This window comes from Aquila chrysaetos, chromosome 11 (genome assembly GCF_900496995.4).
Source record: "Aquila chrysaetos chrysaetos chromosome 11, bAquChr1.4, whole genome shotgun sequence".
Lineage (NCBI taxonomy): Eukaryota > Metazoa > Chordata > Aves > Accipitriformes > Accipitridae > Aquila > Aquila chrysaetos.
Window position 1 is genome coordinate 14,832,235 of NC_044014.1, and position 26,258 is coordinate 14,858,492.

A 26,258-nucleotide genomic window follows, 5' to 3' on the forward strand; every position below is an offset into this window, starting at 1 on the left:
GTGGCACGCGACACTGAGGCCGACTGAGAGAACTGTGGGGGCTCAGGCAGGCCGGGGGGGTGCAGGGCCGGGGGTGCAGCCCCAGAGATTTTGGCCGGAGCGATGCCAGGCCCTGGGCGGGGGGGGGGGGGGGGGGCTGTTGGGGGGAGGCCGTGCGGCTGTTTCTCGGGTTGGCACATTGCCGCCGCTCCCTGCCGCCGCTCCTCTCCGGCTGAGCGCCGGGCTCGCACACTCTCCCCGGTCCCTGCCGCCGGGAGGGGCGGGGCGCGGGGCGCGCCTGCGCAATGCAGCCGCCTGGGCGCTGCGGCAGTTGTGCGGGGTAGTTCTTCCGAGCGCGGCAGGAGGTGAGAGCGGCCCGGGCGCGCGGGGGCAGTGCGCGCGTGCGGGTGCGCGTGCGCTCGCCGGGCGCGCGGCGGGGACCGTTGGGGGGCGGCGGTGGTGTGTGTGTGGGGGGGGCGGCGGCGGGGAGCGCCCCCTCCCCGCTCCCCTCAGGCGCGCACCCCGCGGAGGGGGGTGGGGGGCGTCTGTCCGCCGTCGCGGCCGGGGCTGAGGAGAGGAGAGGAGGGGAGGGGAGGGGCAGTGAGCGGAGCGCGGGTGCCCGCCGGCGACATTTCCCCTTCTGCCGGTGAGGGGATCCCCTCGGAGGCAGCGCCCGCCGGCTCCGCCGCTTCCCCGGGGCCCGGCCGGCCCCCCTTCCCCTGCCCGGCCGCTGTGCCCCGGGAGCCCCTGTTGCCTCCCCATCCCGTCCCAAGCAGGGCGGCCGCCGGGTTCCCTCGGCTCATGCCGTACGGGCCCCCTCTCCCGTCCCCGGGGCGGGGTGAACCCCCGAGCCCTTCCCGTCCCCACCGGGCCCCGAGCTGGCCCGGCCCGGTGGCCGGCGGGGTGCGCCCCGGAGCTGCCCCCCTCTCCCCGGGGCAGGGTGGCTGTTTGCCTGCCGCTCCGGCGCGGGGAGCGCTCTCCCGCCTCTTCGCCGTCCGAGGCGCGGCGTGAGGAGAAGGAGCCCTCGGGAAGGCGTTTCTGAGGTTTGGGGCCAGCACCCACCCGGTGTGTTCTTTTCCGCCTTCCGTCCCACGTGGACCGGAGGGGTCCCGGCGGCACCTCCCAGCCCGCAGCTTCCCCCCCGGGGTAGCCGCCAGCCCGGCTGGGGAGGTGGTTAGAGGCGATCCTCTTCGCTGAGGAAAGAAAGCCTGATCCCGGCGCTGGGCAGAACGCTTCCCGGACAGCCTTGCATCAGGGCGAGGAGGGTTCATTGTCACTGCTCTGTTGCGTTTGAGTGGCTCTTGGCAATCCGGCCGCATCAGGCTTGAGCTGATAACCTAAAGCCGGGAGCGAGGCACCAAATAAATAAATAAATAAAGACAACGCAAAACTGCTTTGCTTGCATTTTGCTTATGCTTTTTTTTTTTTAATCCCTCCTTTTGTGCCAAAAATAATGTTGCAAAATGTATGGCGGAAACAAACCTACACTGGTTTCTGATAGACTAGATGACTTAATAGGGCAGTACTGTTTCTTGTAGCACAGGCAGTTTTAAAAATTCCTGGAACCACTGAGATTATGAAACCCTCAAGTTTATTCCCTTGCTAGTGTTTCTAAAGGCTGCCAAGCTGGATACCAAGGATCCTCTCTGACGTGGTCTTGAGAACATTCCTCCCAAGGCATAATCACTCATGTTTTAAAAGATTTTTTTTTAGCTCTGGAAGATTTACCATTTGAACCTCAAAGGTTGCAAAATGCTTTCTAAGTAGTCACTTAGAAGCGTCCCCCTCTTACCCGTCCAAATGATCCTCTGCGTCAGTTTAGAATAACATTTTGTCACTATCTGAAATATATTGTATTGATCCATATACCTGTTTGTCACTAGTGCGTAAATCGAAAATATGAACATTTTCAGGTCCTCTCAGGTGCTATGTGGTTTTATTGAAAACCAGAAACAAAACTCAAAACTACATTTTGATCATGTGCTGAATTTGTAGTTCTAGCAGTGAGGAAAAACCCTGGTGTTTTACTTGTGAACCAATCAGCTTAGCTGTGGAAGTCTGTCACAGTCCTTGTCAGCCCATGTCAGCCTAAACATATTTTAGAGTAGAACTGCTATTTAAAATAATCTATTGCCATTAGTCCGGAGTCCAAAAGATCATTCAGGAACTTGCTGGTTTGATTAACAGCAGTTGGAGTTTGTTCAAGCATAGACGTAGTTTCATTATATAGTACAATACAACCTTTACTCTGTATAGCGTTATTCAAACAAATTGTATGGCAAAATGCACCACCGAATTACATTTAAAATGCTCCATTGAATTAAGTACAATCGCAGAGATAAATGGGGAGAAAAATTGTAAGAATGGGAGAAATGTTTTCAGCTGAGGTTTGAAATTAACAGCCTGTTAGTATATTTGCATCGGTAGCATTAGTGTTATATGTTGTTTCTAGGATATACACTAGCAAAAATCAGATGCAAGCCAGAATTTTCCCAGGCAAGTTTCCAGTTTGTAGGCAATTTTTAATAACAATAATAATAGTAACACACACACCCTCTTGATTTGCTACTCCTTGTCATATTTGATTGCTAATACAGCTCGAATTGAAACTTAATAGACCCTTCCTAAAATCACTAGAAATATTTATCCTAGACTTTTTTAACTTCCAGGGGAATGTTTGTTTTTTAGAAAACAGAAACCTTAGTGTGGTGTTTACTGGTAAACACTGCAGTATGGTACTCTTTGGGGAAACATTGAAAGGAGTGTTTTATTTCCTTTGAAAATATCCAAGTATATTATTTTTGCATCTAAAGTAAAAGGGAAGCAAGCTACTAAAATACAGTTTTTAACTGATGCTTATTGAAAATGCATGTAGGTTTATTTGCTCACATCATACCTGTTATTTGCAGTTCAGCTTAATAAAATAATGCTTCAGTTAGAAACTGATAGATGGATGCTTAGCTTGTAGCATGAGCTGTTACCTGGGGATGGCCCCAGGCTGGCTGCAGAGTAGGTTTGCAGTGCTCCAGGACAAACTGAGCTGATCTGCAACCTTTGAATCCTACAGAAATTGTAGATATTGACTCACAAGGAGGTGCAGGAATAAGGGTTGGCTGCAGCTCTGCCCTGAAAATCTTGGGCAGCAGACAGAAGCGAGGTCATGCAGTCGCACTGAGTGAACCCATTCTTTTGTAGGAATTTGAAATTAGGGAGTGCTTTGGGATCTGGATGGTTCAGTATCATGCAACCTGCTGTTGCTCAGCCACTGGTGAAAATCCTACAGAGGTCTGTGATGACCCAAAGTAACGTTACCATGTCGAAGCTGCTTGGCCTGGGGAAGGTGGATTAATGGTCTCCAGCCAGGCTGCAGTGGAAAGTTGTCATAGGAACTGGCTTGCTGTTTGGCAGGGCTGTGCCTTGTCTTCACTCCTTTAAAAGAACACCTCAGTAACTAATCACCTCAGGATAAGGAGTGCTCATATGCCATCCAGCGTAAACCCATGAAGAGAGCAAGGCACTTATGCTCTACCCCAGGGGAAACTGAGGACAGCACTATAAGTCAGCAGAGGACAGCCTGAGTGATGCACCTTGGGATGAGTTCGCAGTGCCTGCTCTGCGCCGTGTCCTTGCCTCGGGGTGGCTCACGAATGCTGGGTGTCCTGATATAAAACAGCTGTGGCTTTTTTAGCAGTGAGAATAATAGGACAGAAAACTGAACAGAATGTGCCCGGGAATGGAAGCCTTGTCTCGCTCTTTGGGATGTGTTTGGGATGAGATATCTTACCAAGTCAGCGCATGGGAATTCTTCATTTATTGTCTGTACTGTATCTACTTTTAAAATTTTATTTATAGTGTCAGCGGCACAAATATAATTTGAAATTATATTTGAAATGGCCGTAATCTGAGTCTTCAAAAGTTGGCTATTCTGTACTGAAGCATATCTTATTCTTTGAGTATCTTCAAAGTGCACATTCATATAAATATTTCCTGTTGTAAAACATCTGGTTTATGCTACTAAAGAAATTATTATTATGTGTCATGGTTATGATGCTCATAGCAATGAGCTGTATTTTGCTTTTTAATCATTATGTCTCCTTAACTGGAATGGTTCCTAAAACCTTGGACTGTGTACTCTACATAGAGAGCATGTATACATGGGTCTGCTTTCTTAACACAACCACAGAGAGAATCCAGCATGTACAATAAATAGAACTTAATGTAGGGTAAATAGACCTTAAGCAACATCTGGAAAAAATTGCGTAGGTATTTAAAGTAGCCACTGTAAGCAATTGATAATCTAAACCCACCTACATAAGCATAGGCATTAAGTCCCATGCACGTGTTAGCAGGGCTAAAAAGGTTCTTGGGGCACCTGCCTGTATGAAGCCATATTGGGAGAAATACATTTTTTATATGACAGCATGAGATCAAGAAGGGTCCCTGAGTAATTCAGCCCAAAACACCCCACAGCAGTCTATGTTGAATCTTACTACTACCTGAGTGTGTAACAGTATATGCACCTTACTATAAGGTCAAAAGCAGATTTGCTCTTACTTCCCGGACAGTTGGGTCCCCAAATGTAGGAGTAGTGAATGGCTGTGTGCCAGCCCTCTCAGTCCTATCACGTTTTCAGGTCTGGTACAGAATGGTAGAGGCTAAACTTGTTGCTTGCTGGTGACTTTAGCTTATCATCCTCTGGGCATGAATACCTGCTGCGGGATTTACCAGCACAGCCAGCCCTTTTTTGGTAGTTTCATTAGAGAGAAAGTTCTGACTGAACTGGGGCGGTTGGAAACCCCATTGTGATTATCTGCATGCTACCTTCTCTTAACACATAAGCAAGAAAACAAGTGGGTTCTTACCCTGTGCGTCATTCCAGCTAAAACTGCTTTAAATTCTGCAAAGGTGTGAGCCCATTCAATGCGGAGAGCAGGAGTCACAGTAATGAGATACCTATAGAAATGATGCTGGGACGTGAGCAACCTGTTGGTTTCCCTTTTGAAATTAAAGGACGTGTGGGCACAGCTTCTGTAGGTGGATGGAAGAAGAAAGGGTGGCCCAAGGAGATGTGACTCTTCTGAGATTTGAAGGTGGCTCCAAAGTGAAATAAGTTAGTAGAAACAGATGTGTGGGAACAGTGTACTCTAGTACTGCTTGTATTGTATCCATCCTGTAAATAAGAAGGCAGTTTCGGTCTCCAAAACTACCATTCCGGCTCTTTTCACCACAAGTGATTTATTTAGAAACAAAGGTTCCTTGAAGTCATTATGCGTTCCAAACTTAGCTTAATTTAGTTACAGAGTTTTCACAGCTCCCAGCTGCCTTCCACATATTTTCGAACAACGACTTACTATTTTGCATATATGCTTACTACAAGATGATCATTTAACCTAGCTTGGCACAATTGGTTCAGAGGAAAGGGTAAAACAGAGATTTCCTGTACGGGTTTCTGTGCGAGGCTCTGAAGTAGAGTGGTTTTCCACTGTTTACTTAAGAACAGGCCTTTGGATTAGCTGGCTTTGACCCAGGCCTTGTAGTTCTCCCTGTTAACATTGGCATAATATATAAAACACTTAAGATACATTCTTGCTAGATTTTCAGGAAGCAAATTCTTGCTGAACCCTCCAGGAAGGTACACTTCCCCAAAATACTTTCCAACGGGGGTGGTCCAGCTTTGACAGTTGGTGGTGGCCAGGTCTGGATTGTGGGACCTTCTGGGTGGGTTGCCCCTTGTGCGAGCTGCTGTCTTTCCCCTGGCAGTAGCTGCTGCCTGCACTGCTGCAGTAGCAACAGCTGCATCCCAGCTGTGTGCGCTAGGCTCAGGAGGAAGCGTTTAGCTGTTCAGGCAGTGTTTGCTGCTGAAATCAGTATTCCTTATCTCCTTCGGAGAATGGTAGCTGTGGGTGGGAATCAACTCATACTTTACCACTTGGACTGTGCTCCTCTTGGCATTTGCATCAGATGTAGTGCATCTGGCCATGGCATATAACAAGAGAAACTTTCTAATTGGCTTCTAAAATAACCAAGGAAGGAAGGTAAATTCGAAAGAGAGAAGACCGATGGTTTAGCATAAAGCATACTAAAATCTCTAGACCAGCTGAATTTAGCTGGTGTTTGGGTTGGTTCAGTTGGTGATGAGTTGCACGTAGGCATGCATGGTGAATAATTAGGAACATGGGGTCAGAGAAGAGCATGTGAATGTTCTGCCCTCAGAAACCCAAAGAGGTGCTGGGTGAGATTTATGCCAGTGCTTTGTAATCATAACGCAGCAATTACCAATAATAACGTCTCAAAGTAAGTGCTAGTAAACAGCAGGCTGCTTAGGTAATTTTGGAAGTGAATAAATAGAACCAGTTGCAATTAAAAATAAATAATCTTTTTAATTGTTGAGTTCCTTTGCTTTCTCCAAGATACCTTTTTTTCCCCCAAAGGAAGAGCTAAACATGTTGGCAAAGGTATTTCAAATATTTCTTTCAGATCTTTTCAAGTCACCTTTTTGGATATTACAAAGCAATTCCATTTCAAGACTATGCAAAGACATATGTGGCCTTTGAAGTCACAGGAAAGGGCTGCAAGATTTGGTCCCGAGTGTCCTGGTTAAATCATGTAGTTTCTGCCATCCTATGCAGTATTCACTGAGACCTTTTAAGAACAGGTACCCATAATAGCTGCATAGTTGTTTCTTTTTCATTGCTTGTTCAGTTCTACTTTTATAATGTTATTCTCTGTGTGCCTTTAGGTTGGGATGAGCTCATTCCCTACAGAAAAAACTGATCAGTTGAACAAAAATTGCAGGTGCTCTGAGCACCAGTTAGCTTGAGGCTGACACCGGAAACTGCTCTTCCTGTTCAGTTCCTGTAGCTTTCCCATCATTGAATACAAGTGGCCGAGTGAAGCTGGAAAGAGGAATTTAACATAGAAGCAAGCCAGACTGGTAAATCATCTGTTAGTTCTGCTGTCTGGAAACTGAGGCAGGAGTCAGATTTCATTTTCCACTTCATGTCGCAAGCATCAGTTGGTGCACCGGTGATGTTTAAGGACAGGTCAGCAAGGCAGCACCTGTTTTGAGTCTTTTGGTGTTTTGGCATGCTGCATTTCCACATCGCTTTCCTTTGTTAAAAAAAGGAAAATAAAACATTGCCTAAAGGGAAATACAAACATGTGAACAGGGTCTCTCTGAAGGGAGAAGTGTTCAGCAGACCTTTTCCACCTGTAATCAAAAGCAGGGCTGCAGCTGACAGGGCTGGATAGAGCTCTGCTAGGGAAGAATGATAAAAATGAGCATTTGCTACATAAAGCTGTAAGTGGTTCAAGTAAGTAGACACAAACCCCCTTTTCTCTGTTCTTCAAAACGCTTGCTCTACTCAAAAGTGTCGCTGCTAAGCAGTGACTAGCATACCAGACGATCTTCTGCTAAGTCCTTTTTAGTTAATAATACGAATTGAGCCTCTAGAAGGCATTAGCTTGCCCGTACCATTAACCACTTGGTGACTGCGGACATCGTGAGCAGAATGTGTCTTGCACGTGTTCTGGTGTTTATTAGTGCCCTCCTTATAGCGGTGTTGAAATGGGATGATTTTATAGAGAGTATGTTAAAAAATGTCATTGCTGGAATCATCAGCAGAGATGTGTGTGATATTTTATGAGCAAATTTTATACAAATTGGAAAGAGCTTTACTTGCTGTGATCTGGGATGAAATATCCATCAATAATTTGGGGACTTTTTCACTTCTGATCCAGAGAAATAACGCTGTAGTCTTTCTAAGAGTTTGTTAAAAACACATTTGTAATCTAACCTCTCCTATTTTTTTTTCATGTGATAATAGGTTAGGGAAATTCCTAACCTCTTGTTTTACATGTATTTTAACTTCTCTTGCAATATTGCACTGGCAGTTTTATGAGCCAAGGCCAAAAAACTCTGCTTGCTAAACTTGAGCAATCAGGAGGGAACAGATGATGAAAAACTAACAATGTTTTACTCATCTACCACTCATTTTTCCTCACAGACATGTAGTGAGTAGACATTAACAAAGACAATAATAAAAAGCACTTTCAGTCCTCATAAATCAATGTGTGCTGGTGGGGTCAAGAACAAATATTGGAAAGGTTAGGACATGTAGAGAACTGTCTTCCCGTGTTGTGACGCTCAGAGCCAGGCTGGGATTTTTTTCAGTTGCTGTTTTGAAAGCAATTAGAAGGAGGCATTTCTGTGGCTGCACAGGAGGCTTTGTGCTGGCTGGGCACGTGGTCAGCTATTTTTTTAGCGGCTACTGTAGGTCAGGTAACATGCTGAGAAAGAAGTCCTTCTCTGAATCAGGGCTGTCGTATTACTCTGCTTGGGACAAACGTTTTTAAAGGTGTCTCAGAACCTAGGGGATTCAAGCTGTTCACTCATCTGCAGCAGGAGCACAAGACTGCGCTGTTGAATGAGTCTTCAAGTCTACACCGCCAAGATACTTGAGATTCCCTGAAGAGAGAGGTCCCAGCCAGAGGGAAGTTTCAGTGTTGGGAACTCTCGGCTCTGGTCTTGGGATAACAGGGACCTGCTGACGATGCCTTCATAGTTGTTTGTTAATGTTCTCTCACCCTTCAGGCTGACAGGTTTCTTCGAGGTTACAGCTGATGACTGTCTGTCACTTCATGCATGTTCCTTCTGAGTACCATATATGCTGAGACAAGTACAGAGAGAGCACTATGTGTGTCCTCCTCAGCTCCTGCTGGGGAACAGTCTCCTATGTCAGCAGGATTGATTTAACATATTAAAAAACAGTGAACTGAAGGGACCATGGAAAGATGACTTTGTTTTCCCCAAATAAACTTAGTGGTTTGTGTTTTGCTTGGACGAAGTAGTAAGAAGTTTCCGAAGAAAAGGAGTTGGTACAGTTGGAAAATGGTATAATCTAGGCCTTTGGTATCACTTGATAAACCTGAGACAGTTAGGTTATCAAAGAGAAGCCAGAGACTTAGCAGAAGTTCAAAGTCATCCTAGATGTTCAGTTATTTTACTGATGAATTAAGTTACATAGGTTGCCTAAGAAATACTGTATGAATTAGCAGTCTTTTGGAAGAGCATGGGAGTACTGCAGAGAAGGTATTCATAAAATTAATTTACTTATAGAGTTTCCTCGGTACTACACATCTGTCAAGATTAAATGAGATTTGGGGGCTGATAACATCTACATGGGGACACTATTGTGCCCTAAGGACAGATTTGTAATTTCTTTTGTAATCAGGCAGACTATAATTACTATGTTTGGCTCTGATTAAAAAAACAGGTCAGAAAAGGAATGGGTTGTACTCTTTATGTGGAGGGGAACTTCACACTGTAAGAGCACTTCAAAACACCTACAGACTTGACGTTCCCTGTTTTTTCACCTTTGTGCTTGCTCGGTTGGTGGGTCTGTGTATCTTTATTCTCACTGGCAAGGAGCTGCTATGTGGGGCTGCTTGCTAAGAACAGAGTGCAGGAAAGGCTGGGTATGCACCTTTCTGATCTCTGCGATGAGTGGTAAGCACATGTCCAACATCTGGTTTGGGGAGAAAGGATTTATGTGTGGCTCAGGTGAGGGGTACCTGTGGTTACTGAACTAGGAGGAACATAGAGAAGGAGATAGTTGTACTTCTGGCCTTTGTGAGCATTTCAGGAGAGTGTTAGAGCCAGCCCAGGAGCGATTTTGATGAGCTGAGCCTGGATGCAGAAGGCTCTTGCCGTTCTCACCTGAAAGGCTAGATCAGCCTCAGGGAAGGCTTCTTGGAAAAGGGATAGGTAACCATTATTAAGGACAAAAGTAGGAAGCCATGAATTCTGTAGTAGACTAGTATGTGTCTGGAGCCCTGTATATTAGGATAACTGAGAATCAAGATTCTCTTAACTAAATTATTTCTGTATTTATCTTCACAGTGCCCGATATGGCTGAGGAGTACCATTATTTTATCTTGTTTGTGTTTTGCAGACAAACAGCAAGTTGAAAACTGGCTGGGTTTTGCATATCAAGTCTGTGGCCTTGCTGGGTATTAAGGCTTTCTCTCCTATGTCTGCCTTAGTTCCACAGTCCTCAACTCACCCTTCTTCTTTTGGAAAGATAGGTTTATTTGTCAGTGATCTGTCTGTTATTAGTGGGTAAGATCTCAAAAGAAAGAGAGACCAATAAGCATTTGGTAAGCTTTCTCCTTAAAGAAGGTGGGAGGAGAAGGGAGTGGTGCTGGAGAAGAAAACTCTTAGCAAGGAAAAAAAAGAGTCATCGCTGATTTTGACAGAGCAGCTCTCAGAATTACCGGATCGTCTTCAGCTGTTGATCTCAGTGTTTATTTTCAGTAACTTTTTTTTTTGAAGGAGGAGCCAGTGTTCCCCTGTTCAAGTATGCCAGCTTCTTTACTCAGCAGCACGTCCCTTGGCAAGTGTTGTGTCCAGAGCCCTGGGACTCATGCTGACTAGCCAGCTGGCTATCCACACCTGGGCTGAGCAGGGACCGCTTTCAGCCAAGGCTGGCGGGAGATGTGAACTCATGTTTCCAGCCTGCAGAGATGGTTCAGATGCTGATTCTGCTGTCACATCTGTTTATGTAGCCCATAAACATGTAGAGAGGGCCCATCCAGCATGGAAGAGGGTTCAAGTGTCTCTAAAAAATCATCCTTACTCTTCCCTTTACCTTCAAAGATTAGAAAAAAGCCAGAATAAGCTCTCAGTATCTTTGCTTTTTCTATAAAATATTAATGAAGCAGGGATGTGATCTTCAGAGACAAGAGAGTTTTTTACCAGTAAGCACAGTCAGTAAGGAAAGCCAATAAAATGTCCTCCCTCACCTTCAGTGTTTAGAAGATAAAGAGGACTTTTGGCTGTTTGCGTTATCCAAGCTGACCCAGTCGCATGCTTTCAGAATGACTATGCTACTGATCAGAGTTGTGCATCTCAAATACTTTGTCAGTTGCTACCATGCTTCTGGAAAGGCCCGTTAAGTCTGTATTTGCTTCCTGAAACACAGTGGAATCTAATGAAAAGCATCATTGTTTTGCAACACTGTGACCTGCTGCCAAAAGAGCTACTGTTGTATAATCCTTAATAGCAGGTTAGAGTGGCAGTTGTTCCTTGGTTTGAAATCGGTATGTGGAAGGATGGCTTTCTAGTTCTCTCTCCGGGGATGGCTTGTCTCATCTTGTCCTCTCTCTTTGGGAACTGTAACTCACACAGAGGTGTTCAGCTGTCCTGAGTTGGTAATAATAGATCCTTGCACAGGTTTGAATACCAAGGGTGTTACTGAGGGGTGACAAGCTGAAGGGGACAGAAGAAACTGGCAGTTTCCTTTGAGAATGGGGAGCAATGCTCTGGCTGCTGAGTACCAGGGGTTATATTTGTCTGTTCTTGACGGCAAGTTTATTTGTTGCTAAAGATGCTATAGATTTTTGACGTAAAGGAACAGAGTTGGAACAGAAAAGTTTATCTTGACTTTCCTTTCTGATTTGCAGAATTCAGTGTGTTCACTTCCATGCTGACATTTCTGCCTGTCGTGCTGTTTACGTTTACCTGCAGCTTGGCTAGCACACTGTCATGCTTCATCTTCGTAGCAATGATACTAGTATTTGCAGATATCCATCAAACATTGAGTTCCGATTGTGGTGGGCATTTGCATCAAAGCTTACCTCCCAGTTTTCAGCTAAAGTAAATACATGGGAACTCTTAAATATTTTCTTTAGGGTGGACTGTATTACAGTAGAGGGATCAAATTCATCTCTAGTTTTTAATCTTTCAAGACCCTGTGCAACTAGAGCAATTGCTTACGGGAAAAACAGTGAGTAAAATATTTTAATTATCTTACATGTTTCTTACTGGAATTTAACAGCTGGAAACAAAAAGCAGTGAGAACATCATCTAAGCCAGGTCCATGCTTGCTGTTGGCAGGCGTTCAGTTGGACAGCAGTTTGGGAACCTCTGCAGCAGAGGTTGCTGCAGGCTGCTGAAGACATTTTCCCAAGGAAGCTTGTTTCCCAGGGCCATTAAGGTGCACAGTTCATGTTGGTGTTGGCTCCGAAGAGCCTTTGTTTGTCCATTCACCTTCTCTCCGGGTGAAACCTCTCTGGAGGTTTCTTTCCAATATTGCTTGTGCCTCATCCTCTTAGTCACTGATACATTGATTTATAAGGTGAGGAAGAGTCACCTGAGGCACGATACTCATGTTTGACTGACCTGCTGTGTAGCTCAGGCTGACTTTTCTGCATTAATTCTTGACTCTGTGAAAAAAAAGGCTAATTGAAACATCACACCACCACCACCCCCCTTCACTTAGAGCCCTCTGGTGATGGAAAGACTACTGTAGAAATTTGTTAAGTTGTTTCATAATTAACTGTCCTCTCTGTTAATATTTTTTGTGTAGATTTATTTAATTTCCAGTCATGGGCTTTTGTTCTGTCATTGCTAGACTAAGAGCCCTCCACAGTCATGCTGCTTTCCTGTACATAAATGCTTCTAGACTATTTTCAAATCACCTGCAGAGCTGCTCTCCGTAAATTGGCAATCTTCCACTCCAGCCTTACTCCCTCTCACAGCTTTATTCCTTCCTCAATATAATCAGTATCATTCTTGAATGGGGACAGCTGGCTGAAGACAGTTTTCCAGGAGTGTTTGTAGCAGTGACAGATAGGCACATGGAGTCCTGCTTGGTAGTCTTGTACATCCCAGGATCATATTTGACCTGCAGTCACAGCATTTCTTTGAGAGCTCATGTTCACTGATTCTTCTCTGTGGCATAGCTCTTGCTCTTCTGGATCAAGTCTCACATTCCTTAAGTATGGTTGTCCTTTTTTTCTAGCGGTGGGATGATACAGGGCACACTAGACTTGGAGAAGTGGAGAACTAACATTACCTCTAACAAACTGTGTAAGAAACAGTATGTTGGAAACAACTTCATTAAAATGGTAATTCTGCAGGAAATACTGAGAAGCACGAGCTATACGGAAACTAGAAAATATGCTAATTAGCTCACTGGACAATTTGTGGTTCCCATTTCAAGGCAGTAAACTCAGTTACAGATAAATGAGGAGAATGGATGGTCTCATGGTACTCAGAGAGGGTCAGATTTGAGGTTTGCTCTTCACAGAGTTGCACTGTGGAATTCAGTTTTCCAAATTCCTTTCTAACCATCCATAAAATTGATGATGATTAAATAATGCTTAAAATGTTTTAAATAACATTTAATAATGTTTTAAATAACAGAGTGCTCTTTGGAGTTCCTGAATGAATAGAACTCCTTGGATGAAAATGGGTGGTCACCCGAAGAAACTCCAAATTTATGTGTCTGTGGTTTTTAGTGCGTCTAATGCATTTGGGTGCTGGATTATTGCTGGACCTCTAGGCACTGTGCAGCCACTCTGTGGATATGATTGTCAGGAGAAATAGTCTGATTAAAAAATCCATCTAAAATAAGCAGGGTTTTGTTAAATATATTTTACAACTTATTTGATATATAGCCATTACTTTAGCATCTGGCTTTACAACAGAGAAGATTCAGCCTGAAATTAAATCAAATCCTGTAGTAAGCCACATGAATAGCATTCTCCCTTCTTATACCTTACCCATTCAGAAATAACCCATGGGTTACCATCATCTATCAGTCAGACTATACTTAAATAAAGGTATGACTGGGAATGCTTTACCAATTTCATTAAAAGCACCCTTTTGGAAAAAGGAGCTTCACTGATGTCAGCACTGCAGTGGTGCCCAAGAGAAACAGCTACCCCCTTCCTGCGGGAAGACTCAAAGCCAGTGTTGGAGATTGCAAGCTTGGCGGTGGGAGGTTAGTACAATCCATGGAGCAAGAAGAGTGTTATCAATCTAATTTAATCCAATTAGTCCTTGTACTGCAAGTGGGATCTACTGTAAACTCAAAACATGTGTCTGTGGTTAATCTTAACAGGTTCTTAACAGCAGGTCTATACCTCTTTAATACCCTGTAATGGGCATACAGAATCTTCCTGCTTAAAGCCAACCTCAAGTATTATCATGAGCTGAGAGTAAGCTTTGAAGTGTCTCTTGGAAGTAATTTAATATTCTAATAGGAAGAGCGTATTTTGTCCTTCCTGCCATCATGAACCTGAAACCTTGCTGTCAGAGAGGTGGCCACCCAGAAGTAGAAGTTCTTCAACTGAAGAACTTAACTTTAGCACAAGGAGAAGAAAAAAAAAAAAAGTCAATTTTCTGCTTTAGATCATTTACAAGCTTCACTGCTTATATTTGGAAACTGTGGGCTTTCCAGTGTTGCCAGAGATCTCAAGTCATGGACATACTAATTTTCCAAAAGTGTCACTAATTGAAAACACCTTTCGGAAACAATTTGCCATTGGCTATTAAGCAGAAGCGTTGGCAGTAAAACACAGAGTGGTTTGAATTGTCATCCCAGGGTTGTGGGGGAGAGGGAGGGAACTATGTGAACTAACAGAGCTGGTGTGTAAGGCTGCAATTCAGAACAAAACTGGAGCGTCGTTCGGCACCCTGTGGCTTGGAGCAAGTCAGAAGCCTACTGCTTTGGGGCTTTTGTCATGCGTAAGTACAGGTAGTTCTCAGTCTTCAAGAATTTGTAGACATGATCTAGATACCTAGTATAACTGATACCTTCACCAAGACTTACTATATTTTTGTCTTCTAATTCTTCATTAACTGAATTCAGTGTTGTGATTTGCAGTGCATTTCCTAGCTGTGCCATCAGGTAAAGCTGACATAGCCTAAAATATATGCAGCTAATTATTTTAGGATTCCTGGGGAGACTTCATCAGACTGGCTGGTTAAAGGTGTTCATCTCTGTGTATTGTTTAACATTCTCGTTGGTAGCAAATTGAGTGGGATATGCTTTGTTGTCATCGAGGGTTTAACAGACTAGCATCGTTTTTTTTGAATGCAAATGAGAGACATTTCTTGAAGAATTCTACTCCTTCTGAATTGTTCTTCATCTCTGTTCAGTAGTGCCTCTGCTCTCTTGCAAGGATTTCTTAGAAAATCTTTTTATTGTCCTTAGCTTTCCAGAAGTGGGACCTCCACCAAATTTTGCAAGTTCGTGTATCACAAGACTTTTTTTCTTTTTTACATTGTACTGGTAGGAGGTCAAGGAGCAGTTTGCCCTGTTTTCCTGTGTGTTTTGATGGTACTCCTGGATTCTGTGGTCATACTGACTTCTGTACATCTGGGACCTGTAGTTCTGAGTTATCAGGAACATTAAAATGTGGACTGGGGAGTCCCCCACCCATTTTCTCTGCACTGTTCTTCCCAAGCAGGGCGTGAGCAGAGATTTCGGTATTTAGCTCACATGAATAGTTCTCCTGGGATTCAGAGATGCCACTTAACAGACTCTTTTTCTCATTAGTTGGCATTTTTGGTTCTAGAAATTCTATGTCACCTTGCCTTCTAGCAGTCCCAAGATGTCTCATCTTTGTCTCGTCTGTCACATCCCTTCACTGAGTTTGTGACACACAGTTTGGGTTCGTGGAGTGTTTGAGGGTTCTTCCCTCCTGGACACTGCTGGTGGGGCCTCCAGCTGCTCAGCTAGTCCCCAGCTGAGTTCAGTCACCCCTTGGCTGAGGTGGGAGCCTGCACAGAAAGGATTGTTCCAGGGAGGTAGCCATCGAAAGGCTGGCACATAAGGGAAAGGGGAGTAATGATTGGTATTTATACGCTAGACTCATTCATTGTCTTTGCAGAGAGCTTCAGTGTGGGCATGGTGGGTGCAATCAAGCACAGTGCCTGACTGGCGGTGTTGAAGAGGAGACTGAAATGGTTGTTTTGAAGAGAAGACTGAAATAGTTGCATGGCAAACAAGTAAATAGGCTGGGAATGTGGGTGCAACATGGGAGAGCCAGGGGTCAACGCAGGGCTTGACCCCTGCAGGGAACAGAAGTCAGGCATGTTTAGAAATGTGTAGAGATTTGAGCTTGCTAAGGGTGTATCGGTGTAGGCATTATTCCTACTGTGCAGTTTCAAGCAGGGCACATATATCAGAGCATGCTTGTGTTCATGAAGCTGGCAACGTTAAGCATGAAATTATATTTAATATACTTTTTAGCTGACCTTTCAGTGTCTGCCAGTTGATGCTAAGTATTGAAATTTGAATTTGTGTTAAAGTATACCGCACAAGGAAGATACATTGCATCTCTGTGATTCATCCTGACAGCGGTAGGAACTCAGACTGGTTTTTAGCACAGGGACTGGGGAATTAGGACTTCTGCATTTGGTTCCCTCTTGCTCTCTGTTACTACCTTCTCTGTGCCCCGCTATCCTTAGCTGACAAAACAGGGACAGCACCTTTTGCTGCCCCTAAATGTATTATGTGAATGAGAGTCGGTGGAGTGCTTTGGGATCACAGGTGTAAGAACTGCCCTTCTGGGTGAGGCTGGGAGCGTGCCCAGCTCCTGATCACACAGTGGCAGTAGATACTATTGAGGGGGATGACACAGTCCTGGCCACCTTCTGCAGTCCATCCCAGGATGTCAGATGCTCCAGAGGATCAAAGCATATGATGCTAACCTGAGTGGATTTCACCTCCTCTGATGCTAGCTGTCCGAGTGTCTAGCCTAAACTAGGTGCAAGCTACTTCTGCTCTCGGTGGAGGGAGACGGACACTCCTGGAAAGTGAGTCACTCACTTCTCTTAACCACCCTTACATGGACAGTCCACTCAGCTGCAGAAAAAACTGCTTTTCCCCTGCCCTGTTCGTGAAGCCATGCCATGACTTGGACCAGGAATGTGATAGGAGTCTTGAACAAGCCAACCTCAATCCTGCTCCCTTTGCTTTTTCCCTCTCTCAGGATTTTAACGTGGTTCACTCCCCCCTTGCTGAGACTCCACAAAGCCCCTTGAGATGGAGCAGCATTGCAGTAGGGAGCCAGGAACTGCTCTAGCCTTGGCAAGGGCACCACAAGACTTGTCTGTACACCCACAGCCTCTGACTAGACGCAAAGCTTTTAAGTAGCTAATGTTAGGTGTGATGATTTTTCTCTCTATTCGCTTTCCACTGTGCATGTACGTGTGTGGGTCGCACTGACAAGGCATTAATGATTCTTGAAGCAGAATGTGTGAGAAGAGGCAGATGTAGTGCATGGCAAATCAGTGTGAGTACGCTACAACCTTGGATTGGTTAGTGATGCTTTTGTTTTCTGCTATACAAGCTCTCGGAGAATGTCCTGGAAAAAGTGGGATTGTTACTGCTATTTTGTTCATCTCTATGTTTTAGCGTGTGTGCCTCTGATTTGGCATTGCATCATCGAAGTGTTAAAACAAACTCAGAAAAAAATACAGGCAGTGCATTTAACCTGAACACATCAAGTATCATCAGGTGCAGAAATTTCTAACTATCTGTTGGCCAAAAAAGATAAGAAAAATAACAGTAAAACTTGAAGGGGAATGCTTCTGGACATGTTATTTTATATGTGTAAGTACTTGAAAAAAAATACACTATGGATAATACTTGAAATCAGCCAAAATCTGACAAAAGAAGCAAATGGACTTATTTCAAAATATGTGCTAAAAATCTCATGTTCTTTTGGATCAAAGCATACGTGCTAGATAATAGCTCTGTATCAAAGCTTTGAAGCTGAGATTTTAAATACTTTTTCAAAATGAACCCTGTACCATAAATGCTATCAGATGCTTAATTAAGACTGCACTAGCAAGGAGCATGTTTGCAGTAAATTATGGGGAGGTGTTCTGACATGCTTTATCTGTGTAAAGATTTCTATTTTTATGTGAACCTATTTATAGATTATTGATTTCAAAAATAGATTTGTAACTAAAGAAAGATGCATCGTATTTCAGTTGCTCAGAGTCGAGAATTTTGCCTGGCTGGCTGCCTGCTCTCTTAGATGTTTATTCCAGTGGCTTACAAGTGTATGGAGTGATTCAGTCCTTCTTATTTTTCTCTCTCTATTTGGAAGAAGGAATTTGTATTCAGGGATCAGGTCCCATGTCTCTCACCCACGCAGGTAGGCTGATTTTTACACCTTTGAAGCATCGGAACAATTTCATTGAAGTCCGTGAGACTTTTTGTGTGAGTAAGACTTTTGGGTGGGGAACATCCATCACAGTATCTTTTGTTGTTACTGTTTTATTTCAGAGCAGTAAGCTATTGTCACAGTGCCCATGGAGTCTGCTAAGCTGTAAGAGTGCCTCTGAGTTCATGTAATACAAAACTTCAGCATAAGATGTTTTTATTTTATGCTGAGTGAACATTAAAAGAAAGATTTTAATAAATAAATCAGGGCAAAGCCTGAAGTTAGCTGTAATATCTTTTATTAGAGCAACCGATAGAGTTTGAAAACTTAGACAAGCTTGTGTGCTCAAGAGCTTGTCTATTTTTTCCAGCCGTACCAGTTGGTCTAATAAAAGATATTGCCTCTGTCTACAGACCTTGTCCTGCTTGTGAACTCTGTTCATCACAGCTACAGAAAAATACTGCTGGATCATTAAAATAATTCAGGCCTTTCTTGCTTAATTATGGAAACTCAGATTTTTGTGGTTTCCTCAAGTCTCAGCTTTTTGAATCCCAGCACACACGAAATGATGCTGCCTGGTTTCTCCTGTAGAGGAGGGTTTCATCACATAGGAGCTCAAACTGCTTCACCGATTCCTCATTTTGGAAAGGATGTTATTAAAGATAGCCTGCTAAAATTCTTCTGCCATCTGGATTTTAGGGTATTTTGTAGGATACTACTGGTGAACTGTCAGATGTCTGGCATGGATGGCCTTTGGGAGCAGTCCTATCCTAGTAGCCGTGTCAGCATCTCTGATGTGGTGTGATGGTGATGGGAAGCAGATGAAGTGGGAAGAAGAGGCTGGCAGAACGGAAGAGTCTCTGGCTTTGGCTGTGGGTGTAAATCTTTGAATCTTGCTATGTGTCTGGCTGGGTTAGCAGAATAGTGCAGCCCTTCTAAATGGCAGGAAGCTTGGATTTGGACTTGTTTCAGCTGGAAGACCTAGACCCAGAGCTGTCTAAAAGTCGTAAGACCTGCCATGCAACAGTTTTTTCAGAGCTATTTAACATGCCTTTTAGAGGCCTTAGATGTATATGTCTTTTGGATCTGAATCTGTAGCTCTAGGTTAGTAGCATTAAAATAGCTCCAGGTAAGACCAAGGTGGTGATGATCTGGACCATCTTGAAATATCCATGGGGTAGATGCTTTTCCACCCTCTGGGGACACAAGCCCTTTCTGTAGTTTGCAGTCGTGGGGTCGTACCAGATCCCTCGCTGTGCTGCCTGTCTCTCGGCTGCTGACCTGGAGTCTGTCCCTCCTGCACAGGCACTGCTCCTCTCCCGAGGACTGCTGCAGCCCTTGCTGCCTCTAAGGGGTGTTGCTGCGGGCAGTGCCCTGCCTTTGAAGTGGAACAGGTTGATGCTTGCGGGCTGTTTAGTTCCGTGCCCTGTGCTGCCTTCCATCTGCCTTTGGGCACGGCTTAAATAGCTGGTAATTACTTATAAGCCCTTGGTGGCTGGGGCCTGGGCTATTTTAGAAGCTGCTTCTCCCTGCATGCCCTGTTGTGGAAGTTGTGGCTGGCTAGAATGGCCCATCGCCCTCTCACTGCGGTGACCTCCTCTCCTGGGTGTGTTGCAGGGAATTCGGGGAGGGGGGAGAGCTCTCAGCTCTGGCATGCGGTCCCTTGGGCTGCCTGCCAGAGCCTAAATTTGGTGACCTTTAGGATGTGGCAGAAGATGCATTTGTAAACCTTGGTTATAGTAACTGGGAGACAAGCAGAGAATGCTGGAGGAGGGAGGAACGTATTTTTTACAGGCAAGCTGTTTGCCGTCTGTTTGTTTTTTTATGAGCAGCAACTAGTAGGTAAATAGATGTAACAAATGCTGTGACAATTGCAACTGTTGCTCTTTAATAAAATTTAAAACTAAAAAATTATACAGGTTTCCTCCAGGAGAGCGAGCATGCATGTGACTGCCAAGAGCACTGTGACTTCTAACGCTGGTTTGGACACTTGCTCTACTCTCTACTTTGCTGAAAAAAATCTAGTTTCCCTTCTGTAAAATGAGGGCAGTCATATTTTAAAGGTGTCTAGAAATGGTTGCTGTATCATTACCCATGTAGCTTGTGGGTGGTTTTGTATCTTTTAAGTAAGAGCAAACAAGCCAAACTTTGAGGTCCAGTAGTTGTGTGGGTTACACAAGACTGTGGTTTCATGTTATACCTAATTTGGTATAACTGTGGGATGTGTCTCCCACCCCATTCTTTGCACCTGCTCTAATGACACCGCTGTGGCAGGTTAAGCTGGGTTCAGCCCGCCGACCAGTGGAGAACTACCCAATTTTTGTTTGCTTTTGGTTGGTTAGTTTTGATGGGTGAGGACTTGGACTGGTGAGCTGAACTGACTCACTGTGGGGCTGCTTCATCATCCCACTTGGTGCCAGGGATGCAGCAGGACATGTGTCTGGCTGGAGGAGGGGGTGAGCAGAATTGCCCCAGTGTGCTAGTAACAACCAGGAAAGGTACCCCTGTTTCCTCACTGCAGGGCCTTCCTGACGAGAAGGACTGTCCAGTGGTTTGGTTTTGACAACCACTACTTGTGAAGGGGTGCAGATGTTTGTGAAGATCTGCTGGTGAATATTTGCATTGCTAGTGTTACAGGTTTGCAGTCTGTTCTTGCTCTGTCTGAATGTGGCTGACCTGCAGAGGACAAAAGATCATCTTTCTACTTTCCTTCCAATTATTTCTGCTAATTTAGCATCAGTTTGAAGCTTTGTCTTTGCTTAGAGATCAAATGGCCAGAGACAAGGCTGTTTATTTTTACTGTGTGGTAAAAGTGGCAAGGTCAGTCCCACTGGTGTTTGTAGGGCTTGCCCTGCCTAATTTATCTTGTGTATAAAGGGTAGGTTTTGCATCACTTATAGCTAGTGCATATTAGTAACTCTAGGATCAAAAAATACCTCTTTTCAGCAATGAAAGCAAGGTCTCCATTTCTAAATGCATTTTCACCACAATAGATAGGAATGCCTTTGCAGTTCCAGCCATGTGGAAAAGCCTTCCTAGTTCTCTGTTTTACCACCCTATCTCATCAAACATCTCCGAGGAAAGCATCTTACTTGACCTGCAAACTCAGATCATGCCACCGGGTACTTTGCAAGACTTCCTGAGTGGCATTGCATCTCTTCGTACCAGGAAACAGGCAACTTTCTGGTGAAACAAACCATGAACTTAAGCAAGCTTTTCTCACCTGTCTCTTTCAGAAATAAATAAGCATTTGAAGATGACAACCTCATGGAGCGACCGACTCCAGAATGCAGCAGATCTCCCTGCAAACATGGATGGGCATGCTCTGAAAAAGTACCGTCGGGAAGCCTATCACCGGTAAGTCGTTCATGTAACCCCAAAACTAAAGTGCTGAGACAGAGGGAAATAAACTAAGCATAAACCCCACATTTCTTGTTTTTCACTTGGTGAAACAGAAAGGTCGTTCTCACCTGCCTTGCAGAAGTGTTAGTAGAAGAGAACTTAGAAGATAGCATAGTATTGGCCTGCAGGAATTTACAAACAGTAGAGTTGAAATACATGTACTAGAGCAAGTGAGGGTATGCTTTCTTAGTGCAGTTGAAATATTAATCAAAGTTAGATTTTCGGATAGAAGCTTTCAAGTCAAGACATACTCAGTGGCAGAAGTGTTATAGTAATTATTGCAGTGCACACTGGGAGAGCATAGCCTTAGACACTGGAATGCATAAATACAAATAAGGAGGAAATAAAATGGGATCAGAAATTAAGTGTTCGAGAATTATATCTAGCATGATTAATTGTGTGCACCACAGGAGCATGTAGAAGCACTAGGCAAGATCTCAGCCTCCTTTTCTGTGGTAGGTGTGCCTAAAACCATCTTTGCTGTAAAACAATTACAGTCTAAATAAACAAGATAGAGTATAGAATAAAAGAAATTTTATTACGCTCACTTTATAGTTTGGGATTCAAAGTACAGACACTAGATTGTTTTCACAAGATCACATTGGAGGTTTGGTTGAGCCAAGAATTTAGCCCACAGCTCCCAAGGTTCCAGGCGTAGAGCATAAAAGATGGATGCAGTTTGTATCCTTATCAGATGTCTGGACCGTTACAGAGTTAAAAACAACAGCATCGAGTAATTGTCAGTATTCTGTCTGTGGGAGGTGTATCTTTGAAGTTTAGCTTGTTTAATTTGAGAAGTCATGCAGCATGATGATCAGAGTATATTCAGCAGGAGTTGGGGAGATGTATGTGTGATATAGAAACAGAAAAAGAAGTCAAGTTTCCCAACCTCAGGCTTAAATGCCATGTTGCATTTGTGATTCATATATGGTGGTATTTCTGAGGAAGTGTGTTTTGGAAGTGTTAGATATCTTTTGATTCTCCAAATGGAATCTAATTAGAGAAAAACGCCTTAGCATCATATGATAGGCCAGGTTGTGCAAGTTGCAATGTCTAAGGCTAAGTAATGGATCCTGTGATGCATTTCTGAAGCTTTCCAATTTCCAGTGAATATGTTTGGGCACATGTCTTAAGTGGTGGCATTATTTGAGTCTCTCTGTGTCAGCTGGTTTGTCAGATATGGAAATGTCTAATGAATGTAACTATATATAGCATGTAAAAAGAGAGGGGTTTTATACCATTCCCTGGCAAAAAATATTCACCTTGTTGAAGTCATTGACAGGGTTTACCTTTGTGTCATAATTTTACATGACTTTAGTTGTGTTACTCCTGATTTAAATGGATGGAAATGAAGTCAAAGTTAGGCCTATTTTTTTTTTTCTCTAAATATTTCCTCAACATTTGTTATGGTTAGGTGCTGACAGTCTGCTAAGTGTTGTACAAGATCCAAAGGAAGCAGTACTTGTCCTTAAGAGCTCACACATTCAAGTCCTCATCATGTTTACTCTTACTCATGTAAGAAATCTTTACCTTCAGAAAGAATTTCCTTATGGAAGATGAGAGTGAACTCATAAAGGAGGGTTCCCCACTAGGAACTGGGATCTGGTAGTCCAAAATTAGTCTGTGGTACAGTTTAAGTACCCCTTTTTAGAATCTAGAAATGTCTTATTCAAAACATACTGAACAGAAATGTTGCTAGCACTTCAGATTTTCATGGAAAGCACAACACTGGAAATACATTAAGGGGAGGCACATTTTTGTTTTGAAATTACTATCCTCTCTTGAAAAGAGAGAGGGGGGGAGGGAATGAGAGAGAGGGAGGGAACAGGAGAGAATGAGAGAACCTAATGCCAAGACTGTAGTATAAATCTGTGCTATTAATGGCTTTGGTGTACCAGTTTCATAGGAGTTATTTTGATAATCCAGTATTGTAAGAATCTGAAACAACCTCATTCCAGAAGTAGTGTTGTCAGATTTCTATTTCTGGTATTTTTTGTGATCTTAGTGTTAACAGATGTGATGTTACTTAAAAGATAAGTGTAGACTTTAAATTCAGTCCTACTTTATCATGTTTTTCCCCTTGTTTTATGTTATATTTTTTAGTATGTTAATAATTGTTCAGATGTAGAATATGTGTGCCGGTCACAGCCATCAGTTCTAGGTTGTAAATTTGTTTCAGTGAGGTCCAAGTATGCTCTGACTCTTGGATATTGCTGAAGCACTGTCAATTTTATGAAAAAGAGAGATATAAAGGACAAGGCATTCATTGTCAAGATTCTTTTCTTTCTATTCCTTCATTTTTTTTTCTCTTTTTCTTTTTCAGTCTTTGTCTCTCTTACTCTAGCAGCTCAAGAAAAAAACCTTGAAAACATGAATCTAAAGTGACTTAGAAACAAAAACAATAAAAAAGAACATTGCATTTAAAACTATTAATTTTCTTACCTTAAAGCTGGTCCCAGTGATCTTATGGGCCTAATCTGGAAGGCTGGAGGAGCTTGGCAGCTGGCTCACATTTACAGATGGGCCTAACTGGGGCTAGCTTTTGGTATGAATGTTGGAAGCCCAGTTGGGCTTGAAGTCATTTGTTGGGATTTTCTAAATGCTGCTAGTAATGCTTGGTTTTCTGAAGTGTGAAATTTTAAAAACTTGTTTCACTGTTTGTTTATTTCATGCTTACTTAAGTATCAGTGGAGATACCTGGACCAATTGATTCAGCTTTCTGGTTCTCATGAACTACGCCAAATTTGATATGCTTGAATTGTAAATGTTGAAGCAGCATAAAATAAGGGGAAAAGTTTCCAATCCAAGCAAAATAATTTACCTTAAAAAATAAAAATAATGTTCTCATGGGCGCAAAACTTTAAAAAAACTTTGTAAAAAAATGAACATGTAACTCTGATAGTCATATTTTACTGTGGTCGTTCATACTAGGAATGTGGTTTTTTCAGGTGTTGCACTTCTTATTGTATCATACTTGATGGATGGATGTTCAACATAGAACATTGTTGGCAGAAATCCCAGTTGAGACTGGTTTAACTGGTGTAATGCATACTGACTCATTATGATGACTATATCATAATCACGTCTGAGTGCCATAGGCAAGAATGTTCAAAATCAAATATTTATAGCTGTTTTCCTCTCGTAGCAGTTTTCCTCCCAAAAGTTTTGTTTGGTGTTTGCATCAGTTTGTATACCTGCTTAAGAAATTACAGTATTGAGGTTATTGATGGAGTAAGCAAAGCTTGCATATATGAACATGTATGTTATGCTGTAGAGTTCAAGGGCCGTAAAAGCACCATCAAGAATCAGAAAAATCTGTAGGGGAGGAGAAGTGGTGGGGTTTTATCTTCAGGTTATTTCTAACAACTTTAACAAAGACTTTCAGTTAGCTAGTGTTACTATCAGCCACAAACCTCGTTATACAACATTGTTGGCGCCTGTTGGAGGTGAGGTCTAAAGATGAATTAATATACAAGCTAGATGTTATTCATTCTCTAGCAGAGGTCACTGGTAAGAGGATACTGCATTACTGTGCTATTGGCAACATACATTTTAATTCGGAAATAAAATGGATGTGTAGCTGTTAGGCGGCTTTTCCTTAGTGTGTGTGGTTGTGAGGCCACCTCCCTCATGCACTGCTTGTTGACTTTTCCGGGTAGAGGATAATCACTAGATCATTTGCTCTGGAGGAGTACTGTCATTTAATGTGATTGTAATTAGGCAAGAACTAGGTTGACTCTGAGCCACCAAATTGCCCTGGTGTCTATTTTTTAACTTGGAGTGAGCACTTCTAGGCACCCTCTGGATTATCTCACATAGCTCTTTAGGGTTTAAATAGCAACCACATCTAGTTAAAGCAAATAATGGAAAAAGTTGGTGTTCCATCCACTCTTGTTACTGACAGTTACCAAGATCCAGGAAACAGGTATTTGCATTTACTTTTATTTTGTGGTTTTGGCGTAACAGGGAGGTAAGGCTGAGATGGCCTTTTTGTTAAACATACAGACTTTGGGATGCTTTTACCATTTTGCATCAGAGTAATTTGAGACTTCTCATCCTGAACATGGGGTTTCTGGTTTTGTTTTAGTTTTGTTTTCTTGCTCTGTTGTTTACTGGCTAGCGCAGGGGATGTGGCATCGTGATTGCTAATCCTAATTCTCCTACTGATCGGTCATAGAGTATTGAATAGGTTGCTTCATAGTTGTGTGCTACAGTTTGTTTTCAAAGCATCTTATGGTGGTAATATGAGTTAAGTGATTTAAGCTGTTAATATACGCTGAGATCCTGGGTGAAAAAAATGGTATATACTTTAATAATGACAAAGCAAAAGGATACCAATTGGTTTTTTTGATTTCTAGGGTTAAAGATGTATTTTAGTTTGTTCAAATTTCTAAATTCTGGGCTATTCTCTGCTAATCTTGTTTCTTCACTTTATTGGTACTGGATCATCAGTGATTGCGCACAGGTGGAAATGTTATATAAACTAGGCTATGAGGCTTGAAACTGTTTATCTGTTTGGATAGCTATATATAAAGTCTCTTTAAAATGATCAGTTCATTGAGATGGCAAATGAGAAAAAAATCTTTACCAGTCTGAAAATGCTCTTTTCATCAGACACATTCGGATAGGCGATGTATGGTATTTTCATGTAACTGTAAATGAGGTAGCTCTGTAGGCAGTGCTGGCTATGATCTGTCCTCATATGTCTTTGTACAGCCTCCCTGGACTCATGTGGTGGCATGTGTGTAGCAGAGGGAAGCATGTGGCTCTCTATTTATTTTGCTTTAGTGCTTTGGACACTGGAGAGAGGAGGGGGAGGGAGTGTTAAGGTGACAGAATGGGCAAGCTTATGAGAAAGCAGAACACTTGCCAAATTAATAATAAAGAAATTACATAGAAAATGTCCCATG

The 26,258-nt window shown here is 43.1% G+C and overlaps 1 protein-coding gene across 3 annotated transcripts in view; it reads left to right on the forward strand.

Moving 5' to 3' along the window:
- The first annotated feature begins 236 nt into the window (after positions 1-236).
- Positions 237-26,258, forward strand: part of NT5C2 (5'-nucleotidase, cytosolic II) — a 63,850-nt gene continuing 37,828 nt past the window's right edge. Inside the window, exons 1-3 of one of the 3 annotated variants that reach the window (XM_030029641.1) lie at positions 980-986; positions 2,988-2,992; positions 21,183-21,303. In XM_030029641.1, the coding sequence (XP_029885501.1) occupies positions 21,203-21,303 (101 nt within the window). In that variant the 5' untranslated portion in view covers positions 980-986; positions 2,988-2,992; positions 21,183-21,202. Of the gene's footprint in view, positions 345-979; positions 987-2,987; positions 2,993-21,182; positions 21,304-26,258 lie in introns of those variants that run through there. The other 2 variants (XM_030029646.1, XM_030029642.1) reach the window with 2 other exon arrangements.